The sequence below is a fragment of the Cetorhinus maximus genome, chromosome 6 (assembly GCF_964194155.1).
Source record: "Cetorhinus maximus chromosome 6, sCetMax3.hap1.1, whole genome shotgun sequence".
Lineage (NCBI taxonomy): Eukaryota > Metazoa > Chordata > Chondrichthyes > Lamniformes > Cetorhinidae > Cetorhinus > Cetorhinus maximus.
The window spans coordinates 113112657-113137485 of record NC_135884.1 but is presented as its reverse complement, the minus strand read 5'-3'; the positions used below and the strand labels follow the sequence as shown (position 1 = coordinate 113137485).

General features: G+C 41.4%; 1 protein-coding gene across 4 annotated transcripts in view; it reads right to left on the bottom strand.

Annotated features, from left to right (window-relative positions):
* znf423 (zinc finger protein 423) overlaps positions 1 to 24829 on the bottom strand; it is a 355907-nt gene that overhangs the window by 21192 nt on the left and 309886 nt on the right. For all 4 annotated transcript variants that reach the window (XM_078544305.1, XM_078544307.1, XM_078544306.1 and 1 more), the window contains 2 exons: positions 20011 to 20142; positions 14930 to 15045 (listed from right to left, as the gene is read on the bottom strand). In XM_078544305.1, the coding sequence (XP_078400431.1) occupies positions 14930 to 15045; positions 20011 to 20142 (248 nt within the window). The remainder of the gene's footprint in view (positions 1 to 14929; positions 15046 to 20010; positions 20143 to 24829) is intronic.

Genomic DNA, 24829 nt, shown 5'->3' with positions numbered 1-24829 from the left:
CCACTCTATTGCAGGAGAAGGTGGTGTACAATAGGAGGCTGCAGGAATTAACTGGAAGGGGAGAGGCATATCCCATGAGAGTGTTTGATGGTTGATTCTCCTTCTCTAATCTCACTTCTCCTTCATCCCTCAATCCCTTCTGATGTACAAGTTGCAGATGGTGTATGCATGCAGTTCTTACTTTCTCCCTCCCCTCTAACCGCAGCCCAACCCTTGTTCTCTGTTCAAGAATTGGAAGCTGCCCAGTCAGTATATGAGGAGCAAGAGTGAAGGTGAAGGGGCACCATCACAAGATTTCAGTTACAGCAGCCAGTTTAGATAGTGACACTGTGTAACTTGGGATAGCAGAGAGGTCGGATCTGCATTTGATGAGACACTGGACATAAGTGCCCTGGAGTTAGGGCTGGGGACAAGGATAGTGCAGGTGCCAACTCACCAGAGGACAAAACTGTGTAGAGGACTCAAGTAGCCCAGGCTACAGAAGAAGGTTGATCAGTTTACACACCCAAATGCTGCAGTGTATCAGGAAGTCTGCCAGAAAGCCTGCATTCAATGGGGGAGTCCAGCACTAACTTGGCACAGGACAGAGTTTGGAGCCCATCTTTTTCAGCATGGAGCCAGTGTCCACCTCCAGCAAGCATGACACAGACTTCGATGGCCGATGTCTCAGCTTCCATTGCAGCACAAACAGCATTCACTCAACTGTTTAGTGAGGTATTGGAGGTTTAGACTGCTGTTATCATGGCTCTGGATAAACGTGTGCAAAGAAGCTTCAGGGCATCACAGCACTCCAGCAATCTGTTTTGCGGATTTGGCCTCCTGCTGAGAGCCGTTCCCTCCCCCCCTCCTCTTCCTCCATCTTCTAGCAGCTTCTTCTGATCTGCATGGCCTCTGCTCATTCTCCCAGTCAGGCACAATGCAAGAGGAAGGCCATCCAAGTGTGGAAGCACAGGTTTGTGCATGAGTCCTTAAGTCACCAAAAAAGTACTTTTGCATCAGCTGCGCCATTTCCTGTAGACTACTGAAACTTTTAAAGAAATATGGGCCGGATTTTCTGGCCCCATTGCAGGTGGGACCCGCCGCGGGTGAGGCGCACTTGACTTGCGATGGGACCAGAAGATCCCGGCGGCGGGCGGGTGTGGAAAATCCGACCCACAGAAAAGCCCGCAAAATGTGTAAATTTCAGCACAGCAAGAAGAAATAATCCAGCAACTAACCTGTAATGAGTTTGTGTATTCCTTTAAATAGCACAAGGAACATGGGGGCATCCTGCCATTTAATCATACCTGACCGCCTCTGTCTCAGCTCAGCTGCTGCTGAAATCCTCATTCATGCCTTCCACCTCCGGGCTTCTGGCTGGTCCCCCACATTCTACCCTCCTAAACCTGAGGTCATCCAAAACCCTGATGCCCAAGTCTTAACTTGCAGCAAGTCCTATTCCCCTATCACCTCTTTGCTTACTGACCTACATTCGCTCTGAGTCAAGCTATGCTTTGATTTTAAAATTCTCATCCTTGCTTTCAAATCACTTCATGACCTCGCCGCACCCCCCCTTCCCTCCTATCTCTGTAACCGCCTCTGAAATTTCTGCACTTCTCTAATTCTAGCCTCTTGTGCATCCCCAATTTTAATTGCTCCACCATTGGTAGCCTTGCCTTCAGTTGCCTGGAACCCCATGGAATTGCAGCAACATACTTGCTTGAAAGTTTTATTCATTCAGAGGATCAGGCATGACTGATCTATGCACGTCGCAGAGATAGAATGATAAGGGAGTAAAAACATTACAAAATGGACTCAGGTATTTTAACCCAAGTACAATATTTTAGTGGATCTCCAAATACTAATAGAACCATTTCACTTGTTTACATTTTTGGAAACGATGAGGCATGTGGGGTTTCTTATTTTAATTCTGCTCTCACCTGCCAAAACTGCTCACTATTCCTGGTTCATCCTGGAATGCAATGATAATAACCGGCTTCTTTTCTCTATTGCAAACCATCTTATTAAACTCTTTCCCCTTCCCTCCTCCACACTCACCTCAAACTTCTTTGTCACTATTGAGACCACCCGATTTGCTGCCTCTGCTTCCCTCCCTTCCATGAGCTCATCAGGCCAAGCTTCCTCCAAGGATATAAAAAACAGGTGCAGGAGTAGGCTATTTGGCTCCTCGAAATTGCTCTGACATTCAGTATGATCATTATGATAATCTTCTACCTCAACTCTACTTTCCTGCCTTCTCTCCATGTTCCTTGATTCCCTGAGAGATAAAAAATTTCAATCTTGGATATACTCAACAATGGGGCATCCACAGCCCTCTGGGGTAGACGGTTCCAAAGATTCACAACTCTCTGAGTGAAAAAAATTCTCCTCATCTCAGTCCTAAATGATTAACCCCATATCCTGAGTCTGTGCCCCCATATTCTAGATTCCCCAGGCAGAACAACCTCTCAACAGCTATCCCGCCTCAACCATCACCAGTGTTAAGCACTCCACCACTGGTGGCCACAGTTTCAGCTGCCAAGGCTCTACGCTCTGGAATTCCCTCCCTAAACCTCTCTGCCTCTCTTTCCTCCTTTAAGACACACCTTAAAACCTACCTTCTTGATCAAACTGTTGGTCATCAGCCCTAACTAATATCGCCTTCTATAGCTCAGTGTCCAATTTTGTTTAATAACACTTCTGCGGAGCATTTTGCGATATTCCACTGCATTAAATGGGATTTACAAATGTAAATACTGTTAATTCCAGTAATGAGGAGGTAGATTGCTCTTGGTCTCCTAACGTTATTTTAACAAAAGTACTTTTCTGGGAATAATAGAAAAAATTACCTCATCCCCTATTACCCTAGACACAGGCTATGATTTGATGCCATGCTTAGCACTATTGGCAAATCAGCGAAATGCTATAAAATCATTTTGTTTAAATGATGAGCATATTATATATACTTTTTTCATAGGCCATTTACAACCAATAATGAAAAACTACCAAAACAAAATGTTTAACTCTTTGTTTAGCACGTTGCAATGAGATGGAGCAACGAAAAGCCAATAAGACTTTACACTCAGTATTGCCAAAGGACACCACGTGTGTTTTATGCTGTATTAAAGATGTGCATGCTATTAAATCAGATATGTTATCACAGCATTTATGTTCTGACAACACTCAACAATGGGCTGACAAGAATTATAAATAATGTAATGGTTGTGGAAGTTCAGGCCTCCTCCTTCCCCTCTAGCAATGTGGAAATAATATGGCGGTAATATTTTATAAGGAAAGTGTAAACTTTGGGGAATATACTTTTTCAGACTTGGTTGTAGACATGTTCTAGCTTCAATGCTTTAGGTACCAGAGGAAGATTAATACCAAAATATGAGAACAATATAATTGCTTTTTAGTTTAGTCTATGAACAATTCTGAAGAAAGAGATAGTGCTTTTTAAAATTTCTCTAATTCTGCTTCATAATATCCAGCACAATAGATGTACTGCAAATTACATTGTGACAGAACATATTGTGACTAAAGAAATTGTGACCAACTTAATGGACATTAGGAAAAGTACTCCAAAGAATTCATGCTTATTCGTCGGACTACTGCTCTAGCGTGAGCGGTTAAACAAAAGGGAACTTACTAAAAATATATTGCATCATGGAAAAAAACTACAAAAAGTAAAATTTTACTCAATGCAATGAATAATTACACATTAAACAACAGCACAACCAAATCGAACATAAAATAAAATGTCAATTTTAAAACATTTAATTTATCTCAAGAACTTTTACTTAAGAAACAATATGATTCATTTTATAGATTCAACAAACAAGATGTGTTAAAAAGGACAATTATCTAAATACATGCTGGGAATATTTGACAAGTATGAGGGCTTGGTGTTCAAATATTTGTCACTAAAACATTAATGGTATAGACTTATATACCTCTTAATAGAAGACAAGATACATTAAATAAATAAATTATGTATGCAGATAGAGATCTTTCCAATGGCCCCACAGTTATAAAGCACAGACAGTAGAACAAAAGAAGTATGTATATTTTCTGTAGAACTAACCTTACTTTGCCAAATAATATTTCAGAAACATTTTGAATGAAACAATGATTTTGCTTGTACCTTTTTGTATTGGTATTTTTCTTAAAGAATCCAAAATGCTCAGAGACACTTACGTTTCTTAGATGTACCTAATTTGCTATGATGAATTGTGTGCACGCTTCAGCGATCATAACTGCAGCTGAGACCTATTATATTTAATGATCTAGACTTTTTTTTCTGAAAACACCCAGGCATGTATTGTTGTGTTAAAATGGAAAAGGCACTTCTGCTGTAAGGGCAAAAGGGAAGAAAATAAACTTCAGAAAATGCCAAGCTATTGCATATAGATATCATAGTGTGGGATTTATGCTGCATACTGTTTTGCACCTACACACAAAAGAATCAGAGCAGAATGCTCTGAACAGGCATATAGCAGAATTTAAACACTAAGAAATATAAAGAGAATTATGAATAATATTTTCAAGAATGCTCACCTTAACTTTTGTTGTAACATGGATTGTTTTATATGTGAAGAGACTGTAAGTAATTTGTGAAAAGCAACTTTTTATGCTTGAGCATGGTTTATAATCCTCATAAAATCTGTGTATTGTTTGGCTTTCAAAACCCTGATTGACCAGGTTGTGAATGGATTATGTAGGCCCTATCACTTCATGCAGTATTCTATTTATATGTGTAAGTAATGGTATTTGTGTAAGTAATGGTATTTTGGGACACTGGCTTCAATCTGTGAAAACATTTTGAAAGATTTATTTTTTTTCTTTTATGTACCTATGTGGGTGCGAGTTTCTGGGAGGTATCAGTTGATGGGATCAGGCATGTGTTGTCATGATGAACCACTTGGCTGTAATATTCTTGGAGCAGTAGAGTATGGCCAATTACGATACCACATTACAATACAAAACTACACACAGTGGGATTTGTGCCTGTTGCATCTTCGAAAGTCAGGCCTATTTAAAGCACCGCACTGAGTTGCAGGCATGAATAGCGCCCGTCATTAGGAGCTTACAGTTTGGGAAGAGGAGACAGAGGAGGATGAGCCAGACATCCGGTGCTATTGCAGAGGATGAGGCCGGTAGTGCAAGGGTTCCCCGAGTGCATCTTGTTCTCCAACTCAGCTCTGAGTACTGGTCAGAGACTTGTCTTGTGGTTTCAGTCAGAGCCTAGTCCCCGTACCATGTGTGGCTCAGCTGTACAACAGGGAAGGAGGAAAATTGAGAAAGCAATAGTGATAGGAAATTCTATAATTAGGGGAACAGACAGGCATTTTTGCAGCTGCATACCTGAATCCAGGATGGTATGTTGCCTTGCTGGCACTAGTTTCAAGGATGTCACTGAACAGCTGCAGAGCACTCTGAGGGAAGTGGGTGAACAATCAGAGGCCGGGATCCATATTGATACCAATTACATAGGTAAAAAGAGGGATGAATCCTGGTAGAGTTTTCAGGAGGTAAGAAGACTATTAAGCAGCAAGCAATAATTATCTATGGCTTGCTCCCAGTGCCACATACTAGTGAGCATAGAAATAGGAGGATAGAGCAGATGAATGCATGGCTGGAGGGCTGGTGCAAGAGGTAGGGCTTTTGATTATTTGGACACTGGAACAGGTTTTGGGGTGATGGGACCTGTACAGGCTGGACTGGTTGCAGCAAAACAGAACAAGGACCAATGTCCTCAGGGGGCGGTCTGGGGAATGCTGTTGAGGTTTAATCTAACTTGGCATGAGAATGGGCACCAAGGTGTAGCATTAGAAAGGAAAAAAAAAGGTGCATGAATGATTGGGAGAGACAGCTAGCACTACAGTAAGAAACAATAAGATATTAAGTGAGGCTAGACTAAGAGGAAATGCATTAAGGTGTAAATTTAATTCACAGTGCATGCAAGGTTTTCAGGAAAGACAGGGAAGGAAAGATAGGATGAGAGGTGGCAGTATTGAGAAAGGAGAACCTTACAAAGCTTGAGAGAGACGATGTTCTGGAAGGGTCGAGGGCAGAATCTATTTGGTTAGAATCAGAAAACATTCAAGATGCCATTACACTATTTAGTGTATTCTATAGGCCACCAAATAGTCAGAAAGATGCAGAAAAGAAAATTTGTAAGGAAATTACAGAGAGGAGAAAAAATTATACGGTAATGATAATTACTCTATAGAGTAATGGGGGACTTTAATTATCCTAATATATAAGACTGGTAAATACTACAGACAGTAATAATGTAAAGGGCAGAGGGGGAGAAGAATTTCTGTACTGCATTTAGGAGGTATTTGTTGATCAATATGTAAGGATCTGGGAAATGGGGTGGGTCAAGTGAATCAAGTGTCAGTAGGGGAATATTTATAGAACAGTGATCACTGTATCAGAAATTTTAGGTTATTTGAGGAAAAGGCCAAGGAGCAATCTTGAGTAAAAGTACACAACTGAAGAAGAGCCAATTGAAGAAGGGATGAGAATAGATCTGGCCCAGGTAAACTGGAATCAAAAATTGGCAGGGCAGGTTGAGAAAGTGGTTTAAAAGGCAAATGGGATTCTAAGCTTTATAAATAGAGACATATGGTGGAATTTAATGAGGGCAGCAGGGGGCCAGGTGTCCACCACCAAACCCCGACCAGATCTCCAGGAGCTCTGAGGGAATTAAGTCACTAATTGACAGTGGGAACCCTGCCGCTGTGACTCCCAACTCCACAGGGGACATTTCATTGCAGGAGCTCCCCCAGTAGGGTGGAAATCCCGCCCTCGAGAGCTGTGACCCAATCAGAGGCTGACAGCTCTCCATTACCGGCAGCGCCACTGCAGTGGTGGCTGCTGGCTGTAATACACATGGGCCTTCACTAGGGGTCATCATTAGATCCCTGGAGAAAGTGAAGAAAATGACGATGGGATGAGGGTCAGGAGAGGAGGTCATTGGTGGGGGTTGGAGTGGCGGAATGGAGGAAAGGGCAGGGGGGTGGCTGTCAGGAGGCACCCTGTTTATCCAATGCTGGGTTCCTCAATCAGGCACAAAGTGCCTTTGAACAAGGAACCTACCATCCCACCCCCCTCAACCACCATCGGCAGGATGAGGCCAATAAATGGGCATTAATTGGTCACCTCAGAGCCTCAATGGACGCACATGTGGGAAGGCCACCCACAACTTATAGGAGGGGAGGTGGGGAAGCAGTGGGGTCCCCACCCCACACCTTCCCATATGATGAAAATGTTTGGGAACTCATCTCCAAGGGGAGCATTAAATTTCACCCATGGGGCAGAATTTTACATTACCCATCGGTGGGATTGTTGTGGGGGGTGGGGGCATGAGGCCATAAAATTTTTCGGATGGTCTTCCCACTGAACTCTCACCTGCCCTGAGTGCTGCATAATCTTACACTGGGACAGGTCAGGCCTGGGCTGGCCCTCCCACCTTGCCCCAAATGAGACCCTGAAGTGGCCAATTAATGACCACTTATGGGCCATTTCCTGCCCAACCTCGCTTTTCAGGTTTGCGGGAGGCGCTCTGGGCAGGGAGGCAATGTGGTCTTCCGTGGGAAAGGGCTCCTCCATCAACAGCTGCCATTCAACATCGGGCATCCCCCTGCTCCTCGTCCACAAAAGGTATGGCCTTTGTGGGTGCTCCCTCCTCCTTTGCTCTTCCACCAACACCCCTACTTTCCTCTGCCCACCCCCCCCCAGGCCTCACCTTCCTTTCCCGACCTGAAACCCCCCACACCTACCTGGTCATGGACTCCTGGGACTTAGATTATGGAGACTGCTTACTGTCCCAGTGCTGTCCACTGCAACTTCTGGTGCTGCTGGGGCTAGAGAGCTGCCGGCCAATCAGATTGTCTGGCAGCTCTCTGAGGTGGGACTTTCTCCCGAGTGAGGGGCAGAAGTCTCATCCCCTGTCAAAAATGGTTGCGTCTGCTACTGACTCCTCGGATAGCAGGAAGGGAAACTCTGCCATCTGAAAAAAGAAAGGGGTTATGATGAACTTATATCAAATGCAGGTTTGGCCGCAGCTGGGGTATTGTGTCCTATTCTGGGCAGCCCACTTTAGGAAGGAGGTGAAGGCTATAGAGAGGGCGCAGAAAAGAGAATGGTTCCAGGCATGAGGGACTTCAGTCATGAGGACTGATTGCAGAAGTTGGGGTTGTCCTCCTTAGAGGACAGAAGGTTTAGAGGAGATTTGATTGAGTTGTTCAAAATCATGAAGTGTGTAGACAGACTAGATAGAAAGAAACTGTTCCTGTTGGCAGAAAGATCGAGAACCATAGGACACCCATTTAAGTCATTTGAAGAAAGAAACAACTACGACATGAGGTAAAACAGCGAGTGGTTAGGATCCGAAATGCACTGTCTGTGAGTGTGGTGGAGGTAAATTCAATTGTGGCTTTCAAATGTGAATTTGATAAGCACCTGAAGAGAAACAAATTGCTGGACTACAGGGAAAGGGAGTGGGACTAACGGAGTTTCTCTTCCAGAGAGCCAGCATCGACACAACAGGTTGAATGGCCTACTTTTGTGCTGTAACTGTTCTATGTATTTTAAGGGGAGGGAGTTTTGTCAGATGAAATTTTTCTGCTACCAAATCAGCTTGAGGACAATGAATCAGAAGCATACCAGAGCACCATGGTTCATTTGTGGTAGCGGATTAAGGATAGCAGAGATTAATAGCATTGTGTGGCTACACAAAACATCGTTCGCATGGATGCACAGGAGCAATTTGTGTTGCACGATAATGTATCAATTAATATATCAATATACCAACCAGAGGACTTGACCATAAGTGAGAGGAGTTCAAAGATCACACCTGAACCGCTAAGTTATGCATTGTTACCTAATGGCTTCCACATTTACACTGAGACACCCAGCTTTACCTCTTCACCACCTCTCTCGACTGCCACCACTGCTTGTGTTGTCAGATACGTGTCCAACATCCTGTCTTGAGTGACCTGAAATTTTTCCAACTAAACATTGTGAAGGCTAAAGCTGTTGCCATCAAACAAACTCCCAAACCCCAAAACCAATTCCATTCCCCTCTCTAGCTACTGTCTCAAGCTGAACTAGATCTCAGTGTCAAGACAACCTCAACCGAGGTTCCAATTCCATCTCATCTAAATCTCAATAAATACTTACCTCCACCTCCATAACATCACTGACCTCTACTTCTGCTTCAGCCCATCTGCTGCTGAAAACCAATCAAGCCTTTGTCACCTCCAGGCTTGATTTTAACCTTGCCCACATGGCAGGAGGAAGGCTGTAGAGGCCTTAATGCTCTGTTCCTGCTGGTTGCCATTTTAAAAAATTTTTTTTAAGTCATCTGAGGCATGCTCTAGAAACAGCCAATGGGGAATGAATGCATGTTAAGTGGGGTCCTGTAACCCAAATAAGACTCCAATACCATTTTAACTTGAAATCACATAAGTTCCACGGGCACCCACCTCACCAGGAAAACCTGGTGGGGTTATTTTCTCAGAGTCACCAAGGCAAGATTGAAAGAGGCTCTCCAGCTGCAGGCGACTGGATCATAGAATCTCTGTGTCATTGTACTGTTTGGATTGCCAAGAGAGTTTTCAGCTTCAGGATTGTTTCTTTTTGATAGTAAGTATACACAAGGCAAAAACTAAGTTCTATCTGCCAATCATGAGTGTCATTTCATTCGGATGGAGGAACAGTTCAAGGGAAAGAAGCAGCCGCAGCCACAGTAACCAGCATGAAAGCAGCTGGGCCTATTAGAAGACAGCTGGTGGGAGGTGGGCTGCTCATAGTGGGGAAGCACCAGTCAGAAAGATTACCCCCCTCCCCTCCACCCCCCACCCGTTTGTGGAGTCACTTTCATGGAAGAAGTAATTAAATCCCTTTCTTCTCTGCAGTTTTGTTCTGAGCAGCACAAGTGGTAATTGTGCTGGGAACAGGATACTTTCCAACTTGGGTACACAAAGCCAGGTTCTTAAAAATATATACTGCTTAACAAGAGTAAGTGGATCCCAACTACCATTAGGATGATACAGGAACAAGATTCATCAATTTGTTGCAGGGTAAATTCTACTCCTAGACTATCTCTCACACATGTTTTAAAGAAAGTATCAGAAAAAGGGAGGTCAGAAACAACAAGAAATGTATAGACAATTCATATCTAATATTAAACATTATTTGGTGACGCAATTTACTTTTCAGAAATATTCACTGCCAGCGAGTGAAACATCAATACTTGGGATTCTTGCTTGGAATAATATAAAATATCTGGTCCAGCAAATTGTTTGAGTGCTAATAAACAATGATTATCTGGTGTCCATTAGCTTCCTCTGTAAGCACATAAAGAGTTCATGCTTTCAGAACCAGTCTGTGAGAAAACCTGATGTCTTCAAGCTAGCAAAAGTCTGATTCTTGTTTTAATTGGTCACCTAAGTATTGAATGATCCACTACATAAGATCACCTTTTATCTCTTCTAACAAGGAAGGAAGTCTAACAATATTGGAAATTCTTCACCTCACATTCGATTTTATGTTTTAAAAATAATAATAAATCTGCATTTTTGTTTCCATGCTATCCTATTCCAATTAGGAGAACAGGCAAGATGTAGCCATAAACTTCTCCACAACAGCAATCGATGCAGTTCCTCATTGAATAACAGTGAACATATTGTATTCAGTGAACAAAGTTGCCTATATTCTCTCTTAATCTGTGCATACCCCAAAAGACTAAGCACTCCCTCACGGCAACAAACTTCATCTTGTAGCATAACCAAGAACTAGCAAAATTTTCCTGAAGACAGGCAGACAAATCTGAATGACCATTTTTGAACTCTGGCCCTCAGAATGGAAGCTGATTTTTTTCTGAACAAGACATTAAACCGAGAACTTGATGTCTTGTTGCTAGGTAGATGGATGTTAAGGATACTCTAGCACCATTTGAAGAAAGCAAGTCACTCTTCTGCTCAGGGGAACATTTTTTATTTAACTAATCATCTCATGAGGTGTTCTTTAGATCTCATTGAAATCTGAATTTTCCAGCCATTCACTGTGAAGGGGCAGTGATCTAACCCTGTCTTCCAAGTAATGAAGTACTTTGAATAATTTCTGTTAAATGATGAGGCACTATGTGAGCATATATCCTTGGTTCTCCACTACTCTTGTAGACCTGAATGAACAACTCCTGTTCCTGTGGTGCTATGTTAACTTAGCTGCCCTCGTCCATACAGATTCACAACATCTCTTTTGTTTGTTACTTCAGAGGAAATAAAATCAAACTCAAATGGAGTTTATCTGACAACTGTTAATCTGAATTTACTCTGGTTTTAACACTTGTGGAAAATATCTAATTTACAAACAAATATTTGTGGTAGGCAGACCACTTGCTTCATTGACATTCACTCAAGCTTGTTGCTCCCATCTCATTTATCTGACTGCAACATGGGGCAAAGTGGGCCCTCATTGATGTCTGCCTCTTTACATTGCTGGTTGCAGGGGACCCACTATTGTTCTTTTGAAAGCCCGTGGTGCAGCTAGCACTCTGTTCTGAAAGGCAGGCTGTCCCTCTTAAAAGGAAGTTGTAATGCACACTATTGCTGGAATTTAAAAGATGTAAAATGAAATACCAGGATAGAGTGTCCCAAGGTGATGGATGCAGCACTTGAAGTATTAGTGGTGGAGGTGGACAGGAGGAGGCCCTCAAAGTCCACTCAAAGAAGATATAGGGAACAGGTGACCAGGGAGATCAGTTCCCATTTTCTGAACCTGAGGACCTGGCAGCTTGTGCCACAAGAAGTCTAATGACACCACGTGGGTGGTCAACATCAATGAATGTATCTTCACATTACATCCCCTACCACCAATCACCAACCACGCATGCTACTCAATGCACCACACCATTATCACTCACATCAATCTCACCGCATACCAATCTTCCATTTCTGAGCTCCTCCTATCAGACACCCAAGTTCTGCCTGCCCAGCCACAACAGTCGAAGGAGAGAGAGAAAGAAACAGTGCAGCACTCATTAGATCATAAGAAATAGGAGCAGGAGTAGGCCATTCGGCCCAATGATTCATGAGCTCTAGTCAAATGATCATCAACCTGTTCTACTAATGGTGTTGGGCACATTTTTTCTCTCTCTCTCATAGACACACACACTTTGTACTTCTCAATCAATATTCCAATGCAAATCTTTGTCAGAAAGGTTTCAGCTCTCATTTTTCTAATTACCAATTCTCCTTGCAGTGTGATGTGTTCACGCAAGCGCAGGATCCACAATAATCAGTGCGTCAGCAGGAAGCCAGTGAACACAGAAGGGGAGAAAATCCTCTCTATGCTGATTGTTCTGGAGGACCATGACTTTAACTATTGTTAGTGTCAATGCATTAATCAACCGCCACATTATACAGAAGAACTGCACTACTGCTACATCTAAAGTGATGAAACTTTTGTTTTAAGTTCACTAAATGAGCCCTGTTATTTGCTGATTACTGTCACTCTTTTGCTAATTGAATTAGACAATTCAAGAGCTTCGGTAGGCTGCTAGGGAAAAATTATTTGTGCACTTGAGTCATGATTGGTCTTTGCTTGTTCATTTGATTAATAGTAGACAATTAGAGCTTTTTTTAAGAGGGTGAAGAGAGTTTAGAGTTAGTACCATTAAAAGTGACAGTCTGAGGTACAAGTTTAATCTGTGTGATTCAAAAATAATAAAATGTTATCCCTGGGGATGCAGGGAGATCCAAATTGTGCCCAGCTTGCTTTACTTCGTGGTAAAGTAAGCCATCAAAATAAAAATAAAGATGACCGTATCATGTTAGGATCTTGCCAATTCATTTCACCATTTATTAAAAAATGGTTAGTTTCTTTTTCTCTATATGGTTGTGAGGAGAGGTTAGTGGGTGCCCTCAGTCTAATATAAAACTGACTAACCAGCAATCAATCCCTGGTTCCTAGGATAAGCTACTGTAGAAGTTTTGCAATGGAGCAACAATTTTGGAAGGTTTACAATAAAGACAAATGAATGGGTGCTGCTTTTATCCCAGTAATCCTCTCCACTTTGATTTCCTGGTTGGAAGTAACAGTTCTCAATAGTGCTGCTTGAATTGTGCATGAAAAATCACTGGCTCTACATGAAAGAAAAAGTATTGACCTCTAGCTGAATTAAATAGACAACCATGTAATACGCACTTCAAGTAGGCATGCAATGATTTGTGCTGCTGCACATGAAAATATTAAATATCTAATAAGTACATGGGTCATTTCTTAGTAACTAGCCTGAGCCTGCAATTCACAGAATCACAGAATTTTAACGACACAGAAGGTGGCCATTTGGCCCATCATGTCTGCATCGGCTCTCCAAATGAGTATTGTGTTAGAAAAACTATTAGCAGATGGAAAAATTCACTCTGGAATTTAAGTGCCACACAGGAAGAACCATGGCTCCACTTTGGAGTAATGTGCTTGACTTTATAACTTTTTAAAAAATTAAGGCCATTGCCCTGCCCTGTCCCCGTACCCCTGCAAATTAGATGATTATTTAAATAGAAACAAAGTCCTCTTGAATTCCTCGATTGAAATAAATATTGTGTTAGTCAAGCAATTAGGATCAAAAGTTGATTGTTAAATGCTTTGAAAGGGATATTTTACTCTTCATACAAGGTTTTCCATTTTTTGCAGATATCCTATTAATGTGCATTTTATTACTTTTTTTACATTTATATGTCAACAGTAGTATAATCACAAAACCAAACATTGATGAAAATTTATAAAACATGCACACATCTGTTAGGCTTTATTGTAAACCAAAATTTTGCTCCAGTGTAAAACTTGTACAGAAACTCATTATTTCTTCTTCGCTGCTAGCTCAAAATCTTGGAACTGATGTACCTTCACTGCTTGGACTGTAGTGGTTCAAGAGAGCGGCTCACCACTACCTTCTCAAGGGTAATTAGGGATGGACAATAAAAACTGACCTAGATAGCAACACCCACATTCTGAGAATGAATAAAGGAAAACATAGGAATCATGATTACAAGTTTGTTAGTTATGCATTAGAATGAGCGCAATGTAAACAATGTCCTGATAAAGCTTCACGCAATTCTAGCTTTCCAAGGCAATACAGATCCCAGTATGATAGCATCTGAAACTTCAGGCCTTCTCCCCTTGGTGTCAGTCCATCAACTGTGTCTGTGCAGAAGCTAAGCAACATTATTTTTTAAAAGTGGAGCTTGACTGTTCTGACAAGTGCAAACAGGGCAGCTCAGCTAATCTTAGCAGAACCGAGGAGGAGCATATTGGAGCTGCTCCAGTTATCAGAGCTAATGAGGTCATAGAAAATGTCTTCATTATATTGAGTCAACCTGCATCCATATGAACAACCATAATTGGCAGAGCCTCACCAAAGTGATGGGTGTGTTGCTTTCACCCTGCCTCACCATCCATCCCAAGTCCTTTATCTTGATTTGTTTTTGTTAAGTCCTTAGGGGAACTATTGTCTAGTTATGCACAGTATGCATGTACATCTACAAACCTTTACAAGAAACTGCTGTGATTAAGAAACAGTTGAATTAGGCACATAATAAGGTAAAGGCTGCACAGAAGATAAACGAAGAAAACAGCATCAAAATCTAGAGTTCCCACATGTTAGATAAAATGCAATGTTACTATTAATTGATTAGGGTAGCAATATAGCAAACAAGTGTTACCACAGGATTAAGCAAGTCAACAATAAATCTTATTCCTTTCTAGGCAAGTTAAAACACCCAAGAGACAGGCTTTCATTGGCATGGAGCACTAACAAATAATTTATATTTTTTCCTTATTAATCAAATAGAGTTAAAAGTAAAATATACATGAGTCTATTTATTCTCTGCCTTGCTTAACTATTAAATAATCAGATGCATCACATTCTTGAGGATACCTGAAGTTCAGTTTGAAAGAAGAATTTCTGTGGGCATTGCGAACAGTCGTAAATCTTATCTTCTTGCCCATGTACTGCGAAGATATGCTGCTGCAGTTTGTTTGCCTGCACGAAGACTGAAAATAATTGAAAGTGATCAGAAGTGCATCTGCTGCAGAACTTGGCTGCCATTCCCAGCTGTACATCTATTACTACCACACTGAGCCCAAATCCCCCACAGGCCTAGTGATATTTATCAATAAATCATTTTTTTGTTTCACTAAATTTAATCCACTATGTAGACGATATTAATAATTTAACATTTCAAGACAAGCATTTCACTTATTTATAACATCTTGTATACTGGGGCTCTATTTAATTTGCACACATGAAGATGCCTTTTTGGTATAGATAATTATTGGTCTATATACAGGGATGGATTATCAGGAATAAACCTGCCATCTTCTTGTGAGACCATTGTTCCCTATTCCCTTCTACACAGATGGTTTTAAGTGTTAATATATACCAACAGGTGAGAAAACAAAAGGATCAAACCAACCACAAACCAGGTTTTTTTAGCGATTTATGTTTATCACAGTAAGGGATGCTGGTTCGAGGAAATTAGAAACAAACATTATCTGTTTGTACCCTATCAAGCACTCCCAAGTCCATGCATACAAACATCAATGGTAAATGACCAGGTACAGGTTTTGCGCACATCATAACACTGCAACTTCATGATGTACAGTGAATTTTAGAATGTTGTACTTGCTTTTGTTAAACTGAAGCTGAAAGGTTACTCCATGGTCGGACTGTCAATTTGGTCTCAGTGGGGCTGCATAGTTGAAGTAGTGAGAAGTCCAATAGCTGTATATTAAAATTTATACCCTGAATTTACACCAGTATGGGTGTAAACTTAACATGAAAATTAATTAGTATATTAGGCAGCCACATCTTCCACTGAGTAACATGATAATGTTCTACTTTTCCAAAGTTTCAAAATTATTCTGAAAAGGAACTACACATACCATGGGATATTGTGCAATCGATAGAGAAGTCCCACATTGCTAACTTAAAGCAAGTTACCCATATCTTTCTTGCAATGCCAAGTAATGTGACTAGGTGTAACAGCAGAAGTAACATTGAACTTGGTTACTGAATTGTATTTTATACAGATCTGTAACAATAAAGATGATGATCAAAGCTTTGCCAAAGCCTGACTTAGCTTATTAAGATGGGCAATAATGTCATGAGATGGGGCAATTTATATTAGAAATCTTCAGAGGCAAACTAGAAAACTTGAGTGGATCCAGGTGTAGATATGCTGAATACAAAAGCATACCACTTTGGTTGAAATCTGTGTTGTAGTGTTTTCATTTGAAGGTATGGAAACCACTGTCTGAAGTGACAGCAGACACTAAATTAGCTCACAATCCTTTACATTCGGTTGGAACACCAACACTTTTTGTCCACTAAGACAGAAAAAGGAATACAATTAAGCACTGCAGAAATCTAAAACCACAAAGGTGGCTCAGCATTGCTCAAGATAGCCAACTTCACTCACGGACTAGCACTAGTTCCACTGTGGCCTTAAAATAACTAATATGAAATCAGGAAGACTGACAATCCCAAGTAGAAATTATCTGTTTTGAAAGAAGGGAGTAAATCTGCATTCCACAAAATTAATGAAGAATTTAATAGTTCCAGAGAGAGTGTCAAACATTTTAATTTTTCCTAAAGTCAGAATCAGATTAATGTTATTGTGTGAGAGATTATATCACACTTTGGGGACAAAAACGCCTATTGCCGATGCTTGTAACATTTAATAAAAACGAAACACCAGGCCAAGATGTGTTACACAGAGCATCATATGTGAGTTTTACTTTTTTTCTTGAGGTTGAGGAAGGGACTTTATATTGGTATACAGTAACAGCACTAAGGTGTGCAAGACCTGAGCTTAAAAAGAAACATGTTATGGATCATGTATTCTATGCAACTGCAGGTATAGTGCATAGTGATTGCATGGATTGTCTCAAGCCTCATCCTGAGTACACATGCAATGAATCATGGCCTCAAGCATAATTTATAGCCTGGAATCATAAGAATTTATGAGTGCCTTAATATGCAGGCTGAATCAAACAGGCAGTATGAAATACTGCAATTGACTACAAATATTCCTGCCACATACTAATTAGTCAGTGGGATGAAATTGGATAGCATCTGGAATAAACGCTTGCTGAAGTTGCTCACCATTGTACTTTTAAAACTCCAAACTGCCTAGTCTTTGGCCCTTCATTCACCATGACACTTTTGTAGAAGTCTATCGATTCAACCACTCCCTCATCTGCATCTTTAATGTTCTTATCCTCTTCTCTCTCTCTTTGTGTGCCCTGCCCTGAAAGGGTGTTGGTGACCATCGACGTCTGTGTTGTTCTATGGTTATGCCTGTCAAGGTACTGCAGCGGATTGCCATTGCCTTCCATAGATGGCTGACCAGGAAACTCTCTCGCTCTTACCACCTGCCATAGGCATGTTGCTAGAATTTACAGGTTGACAATCAACCTGTTTGGCCATGTTATGAATGCACCTTCCGTGGCCATCAAGTCCTAGGGTGAAAGCCAAACCCAGAGCTTCTGGTTCAGAGGTAGGGATGCTACCCACTGTGCCACAAGGCCTTCAATCATCCCTAGTAAAATCTTTACTCTCTCCCCTTCTGGTATGGTCTCATATTCACTTCCTCAAGTCCAAAGGATGCAAACTTGTGTCTACTTGGTCCATAATTGGTTTACCTATCCATCAGCTCATTTGATTGGACCCATCAAATACGCTTAGCCTCATTCTCTTCAGCAAAAACAACCCAATACTCCAGAATCAAACTAGAGAGTAAAAATAAACTCCTGATTTGTTTCTCCACCATCTGTTTCCTTCCAGCTTCATCTATGATAACAAGCATAAAGAGCTGATGGACTTCTTGGTCACAAAGATCAATACCATCCATTCAGCTGTCTCTGCTGTTTTTCTGCTTCTGCACCAAGTCACACTTTCCCTCAGGTCTCCCATATCCCAGCCTTGAGCAAAGTAAACTGGAGGAACAGAACCTCCTCTTTCAATCAGGCATTTTACAGCCTTCTGGACTTGAGTTAAACAATTTCATACCATAACCTTAGCCCCATTTTTCTTTCTTTTTGTAATTTTTTTTGTTTTTGGACAGCATCTGTTGGTGATGATTCTTCTTCCCCACTTACACCTCCTCTAGGCCCATATTTTGTTTCTTTACTTGTGATATTACCATCTCATTTTGCCTTGCGCCATTAACCCTTTTGTCATTTAATCCTTCTGGTCTTCCATCCAATCACAGATCTTCCCTTTTGTTCTTTTCCTCTTCTCCCCACCCACTACCCCACCCTTTCACTACCTCTGCACTTGCTTTAAACCTGTCATATCTTTTAACTTTTTCCCATTCTGCTGAAAGGTTATTGATCTGAAACATTATCTGTTTCTACCTCCAATGATGCTGCCATACCTGCTATTTCCAGCATTTTCTGTATCTATTCCAGATTTCCAGTATCCACAGTATTTTGCTTTGGTATCCTTGAATTTATTATTGCTTCCTAAATCCTTCCTAATATTGCCTGTGACTCCAGGTTTGAATTTCTCTAATCAGGTTTCTGTCCATGCCACAGCAGTGGCAATCACTCTGATCCAAGTCAGAATTAACAATCCTCTGTAACATCAAACTGTGGTAAATTTTCTCTCCTCATCCTCTCTGCAGCCTTTGACGTTATTGATCATATTACCTTCCTCCAATTTCTTTGCTCCATTTTCCAATAGTGAGACCAAAGCTGCTGTCATCTTCCCCTGCCACAAACTCTGTACACTTACCACCAATTCCATCCTGCTCCCCAGTAAGTATCGCAATATGAACCAGACTGTTTACAAGTCCCTACATCCTATCCAAACCCAAATTGAGTAATCCCATACACTCACCATAAAAGCTCTGTTTCCACCACTGTAACAATGCCTACCTCCAGCCTCAGCCCACTACTGCTGAAACCCTCATTCATACATTTATCACTTTAAAGACTTAACTATTCCAATGCTCTTCTGGCCATCCTCCTGACTCTGTAACCTCCAGCTCATTCAAAGCTCTGTGAAGCATAACCTATCCTGCACATCCATCAATCATCTCTGTGCTCTGTGACCTGTCACCTACCTGGTCACCCAATGCCTCCAATTTAAAATTCTCATTTGTGTTTAAATGCCTACATGGCTTCATCCCTCCCTATCTCTATAACCCCTTCCATCCTTACAACCAACCCTCCCCAGACTCTTTGCTGCTCCAAATTGGGCTTCTTACACATCTAACAGCATGCCACCATTCACGAAGGTGCCTTTTGTCACCTTGGCTGCACGCTCCTGAATTACTTCCCTTAATCTCTCTACCTTTATGTCCTCCTTTAGGAACCTCCTTGAAATTTAACTCGGCTTCAATATCATTTGATTGAATCGGTGAGTATCTTCTTCCTGAGGTGCGGTGCCCACAACTGCAAACAGTACTCCAGATGGGATCTGACCAAGGTTCTGTGCAACTGAAGCATAACTTCCTCCCCTTGTAATCTAGCCCCCTTGAGATAAAGACCTACATTTCATGAGCCTTTTTGATTGCTTTTTTGTAAGTGTGCACTAGCTTCAAATGATTTGTGTACCCAAAGTCGCACCTTGCTGACAACTTCAAATCCTAAAGAAGCTCCATATACAAGAATAGAATGTAATCAATGTGCCTTTAGATAAAATACATTGATATGTGTCAATCTATATTACCAAAAATGGAACTGGAAGCAATGACTGTATATTTATTTATATTAATCTGCAGCAGCACGACCAGTGATATCAGTGCCATGAAAGATCATCAATGTTATAGCTAAAAGTCAAGTGTTATCCTCAAGCAGGGCAATTTTCTCTCATTTGTTTTGCGACAGTTACTCTTAACTTAAAATGCTTTCAAATTTAAACTCAATGTATTGAATGTTCACATTTAAAGCTAATAGTTTCCTATCCAATAATGGGAGAGATTAAAATAAATTCTATTGTGTGCATCTTACCTGTAAAACAAACTGGGCATTTAAAAGTGCCTCCCATTCCTTCAAAGCTGTGTTCAATCAGGTGACACAGTAGCTTTGCTGGCGAGTCAAACATCTGATTACACAGTTTGCACTCATGATTGATGCCTTCCTCTGTAAAGTTCAAATAATACAACTGTTAGTTAAAGGAAAATACAGGGTAGGGGTATGCAATGATGCTGTTTGAAACATGCATTTGAAAACTAAAAATCTAAACCAAGTACTCAATATGATCATGGCAGATGACAATAAAAAAATGTAGACATTGTTCTAAACTATTTCAGCTCCAATCTACTACTGCAAACTATTAAATTTGTATATTTTGCTCCAAGGATGCATTTATGTTCTCAATTATCAGCATACGTATTTGACAATATTTAAAATGCACCTGCAAGAGCTCTGAAGATTTAAACAGCAATAAAACACTGAAAATACAAATCAACATTTGTCTGACCTCAAAACCATGACAGTTGTACTTTTTTTTTACAAAATTCCTGGATTTGGGATACTTCTGGCAGCTGAAGATGAGCATTTGGAGCTGACAGATTTATTACATCCTATCAGATTTGATGACAGCAGATTAGGACCCTGCTGATTCTTGGTAACAGCCTGTCACCAAATCAGGATTAGTTGCACTGACCACAGATGTTTTTGATTGGATAAACCTAACACCTTCCCTACTGTGCTTTTAGAAGCAGTGAGGCTAAAGCTAAGTGTACCAGTTTTACAGCACCTAAGTGTTAATATTTGCTTTCTTTAACAGTTAAACAATACTATAGGTTGCAGTAAATTATTACGTTATCATTCAATTAGGGGTGAGTTGGGCTGGTTACATTTCTGACCCAATTAGGCACCCCTAGGCCAGCACTACAATAGACTAGTTAGGGAATAATCATACAAACAGATATATTAGAAAGGTTAAGAGGAAATACAGATAAAAAAACTTTTTTCCCCAAGTCTACCTCTTTCCTTTTTCTCTAGATGGTAACAGCACATGGGGTGGAAATTTTACTGGCTCAATGGCAGCAGGTTAGGAGGCAGGGGTGCCATTAAATGCCAGGGCTCCCTGGTGCATTCCCTCTATCTGAGGAGTTTTTCAGCGGTGGGAATGGTGGTGACTCAGTACCCTGCCGACCAAAGGTGGGTGGCAAATTTAGACAATTAAAGCACTAAATAAGGGCCAGTTCCCTGATATTTTGCCTGTGGCGGAGCTGCTTCCCTGCCATCTGCTGAGAGGACGCAGGTTTCCTGGGTGGGGGGGGTGGCAGGGGAATGTGCATGGAGCTGATAGTTCATGGCTCGAGGAGGGACTGTCTGCACCAAAAGCCGCCCCTGTGGCCCGACACCGCCACTAGGAGAGGTTTTCTCTCCAATTGGCAGGTACAGCCTGCTTGGCCTCAGCAAAAAAATAACATTCTGCCACCCCTCCGAGGGTGCCTCAAAATGGAGGGTCCTCGCAATTCCTTTGCAGCCTCAGCAGCAGCCATCTCTGTCTGGAGCACTGCTAAGCTAGAGCTGTCAGCCCTCCTATTGGTCCAGCAGGGTGGAAGGCCTGCCTGCCTTCCCTAATTGGCTGCCTCTCCAGCCTGCCAGCTCTCGATTGCTTCCTCCTGGAAATATCATGAGGGAGGTCCGACCTCCTGCATGAGCATGGCGGCCACCTGAAAAAGTCCCCGGCATCAGGACTTCCCTCCACTTCTGAGGATATCCTGCCCACGGTGTGCAATGGCAGCCCTCCTGTGCTCTGCCTAAGTTCCTGGTGTGTGGGTATGTGTGTACAGGGATGGAGAGTCTGTCGTTTGTTTGTGACCAGGGGGGGTGGGGGGTGTAAGGGGAAGGTGTAGGTTTGTTGGGGAAGTGAAGGATGTGTGTGTGTGTGTATGTATGGGGGGTGTGTATGGGTGTACATGCATGCATGTGTGTGTGTGTGAGATGTGAGAGAGTTGTCTGGGGGTTGTGGAGTATGTGTGTGTTGTGTTTTTCTTGTATGTGTGGGATGTGCAAGGGTGGGGGTTGAGACATGGTGTGTGTGTAGTCTATGGGGTGTGGGAGTATACGTGTGTGTGTGTGTATAAATATGGGGTATGTCTTTGTGGGGGAGGGTATATGAGTGTGAATGTGTGAGAGTGTGGGTGTGTATGTAGGTTGGGTGTGTTTTTGGTAGTGTTTGGTGTGGGGTTGTGTTTTTGTTGAAGTTTTAGTGATTGTGTGTGCATGTGTCTGGTAGTGAGGCGGATGGGTATGTGTGTGGTTTGAGGAGTGTCTGTGAGGGTAGGCGGTTCAGGTTTTGGAAGGGCAGGAAGGAAAATTTCACCATTAAAGGTAATGTCATTCCAGGAATTTGTGGTAGAACTCAGTTCCTCCAGGATTTCACATTTGAGAAAACTGCCCTTTAAATTTTGGTGACGGTGGGGAAAACATGGGTGAATTTTCTACACACCCTCCTTTACCAATATGGCCAGGCATTACTGCCCATTCAGCCTCAGGTCAGCATAGCAAATGATGGCTCAAGGCAAGCTCTGCTAAACATCCTAGCAGGTGTGATGTATCTACTCTGACCACGTAATACATGATAGGGTCTACATCTTTAGGCTTGGGCAGATGTGGGTTCTACTTTACCACACTTGTGCTGGCAGAGCAGGATCCAAGGGACCTTAGGGCCAGAACTAGCTGAAGTGGTGATTTAGGGTAGGAGATCTCAGCCATTCTCCTTCTGAGACCTCCCTGCGGTGTAATTTAAAAATTGCAGACTCCCTAAAACATCAGTAATTTTTCTGTACACAAATCAGTAATACAAATAAACACATATTTATTTTTTTTTTACTTACTTAACTGAAACTTTTTGCTGGTGCTGAGCAAAATTGCAAATCTCATGCCAATATTTAAACCTGGAGTCACATGGCTTCTTCCCCAATTAAAACACACTCTTTAAAAAGTCTTTAATCGTGCAGATATTATAATCTTGCTATAACTTTTACTGATCAGATACATTAAATTCTCTGAAGCGTCATACGGACTCGAAAAGTTAACTCTTTTTTTCTCTCCACCAATGCTGTTAGACTTGCTGAGTTTATCCAGCATTCTCTGTTTTTGTATCAGATTTCTAACATCCGCAGTATTTTGCTTTTACATTAAATTCTTTCCTGTGTCCCCAACTGAGCTCCCCCTCACATTTGTCACCATGAGGGAGAGATGGATCTAGGGAGCTGGTAAGATGACTGACGCCCTCAAAACTGTACCTTCACCTTCCTCTGCTGTCACTGATTGTTGTGTGACAGTCTCCATCGGGTTGAATCTAAACATCTTTAACAGTATTGAACACTTTTTCATGTGGTTAAAATGCTTCACCGGAGTGAATTACCTTTAGAATGCTGTGACCCTATTTAGGTGGGCAAATTCACTCAGACCAATGTAGGTATTTCTTCTGGATTGTTAGCAGTTAATTTCTGAGTACTAGTTATATTTTTTTCTACACTTTCTCTGGTTATTTTTGGCAGATCCCTTGAAACCATCTTGCAGCTTCCTGGGGGGCATGGAACCCCAATTGAGAGTCCCTAATTGAGAGTGTAATAACAAAAAAATATTTTTTTTGTAAGAACGGAGATAACACAGTCCTTCCCCATAGCCAAAGCCACTGGTAGGTGCAAAAGCAGTGAAGGGAAGTGCATCAAAAAATTGGTGATTCCGTGAAACCAAGATAAATCCTGTCTAATTGGCGACTCTGTGGAATGGGACCCAAACCTGTGTAATTCTAAAAACAATCTGGGGTTCAAACTTGAATCCACCACTTTGAGGTATCACACCCTGGCGCTAGTGAACCACAGAGATGGCAAAGTGTACCCTTTATCTGCATAATAAATCAAGAACAGATCACCACATTTAAATATAATTAGGGAGCTAAAACACACTACCTTATGTCAAACACAATGGTGTTTCTTAAAGCTTTACTTACGAAAGAAAAATACAAAATATGCAGAAGTATAAAAAGAGACATATTCACTAAAGCGACTCATACATGCATGATGCACATTTCTTTGGCTTGCTGAATTTCTGCATGAACCATGAAATAATGCAGAAAATAAATATTTGCGTTTTCATTGTTAATTTAACATATAAAGTGTACTTAAGGGAGTTAGTGTTGTTGGCATTGAATTAAAACTATAAAAGCTTTAATCCCCTTTTGTGTATAAAGTTACAGCTGGAGCCTAAAATCTTTTAGAATGCGCAGATTTAAAACAAAGGTAATTATTTATTGTCCTTCTAAACATTAAATGGAGTGGAATAAGCAGTCTGCTGACTTCTCACTTATGGCAGTTATGATCTACTACTGCACTCCTTAGAAACTGTCACCACAGATGAATGCACTAGTATAAATATTGTCTAGAATCCCCTTAGGGATCAATGACTGCTACAGTTCATGTTGTTTACATTTCAAAGCTGCTATAGCTCTGTGAACAATAATTATTGATTAATTGATTAAAAGGACAATTGCATCCTCCTTTTCAACATTTTAACAAATGGTAATGAATTTTGAACGCAGATCAGTCTGTTCAAAACAAGGGTACCAGCTACATCAGTGGCTAAAAGTCATAAATTACTGTGCAGTTAAAAAAAATCTAAGCAAATATGAGTTCGCAGCAGGGAACTAATAATGCGCCTCCAGCTGTTCCAGTTAACCTGCAAATGTGGCCATCTGCACCTCAGGAGAGAAAGAAAGAAAGAAAGATGGTGCCAGGGAGGAGAGGAAAAGAAGGAAATACCGCCAGCACAGGCAGAACCTGCACCCAGAGCAGCAGGGGTG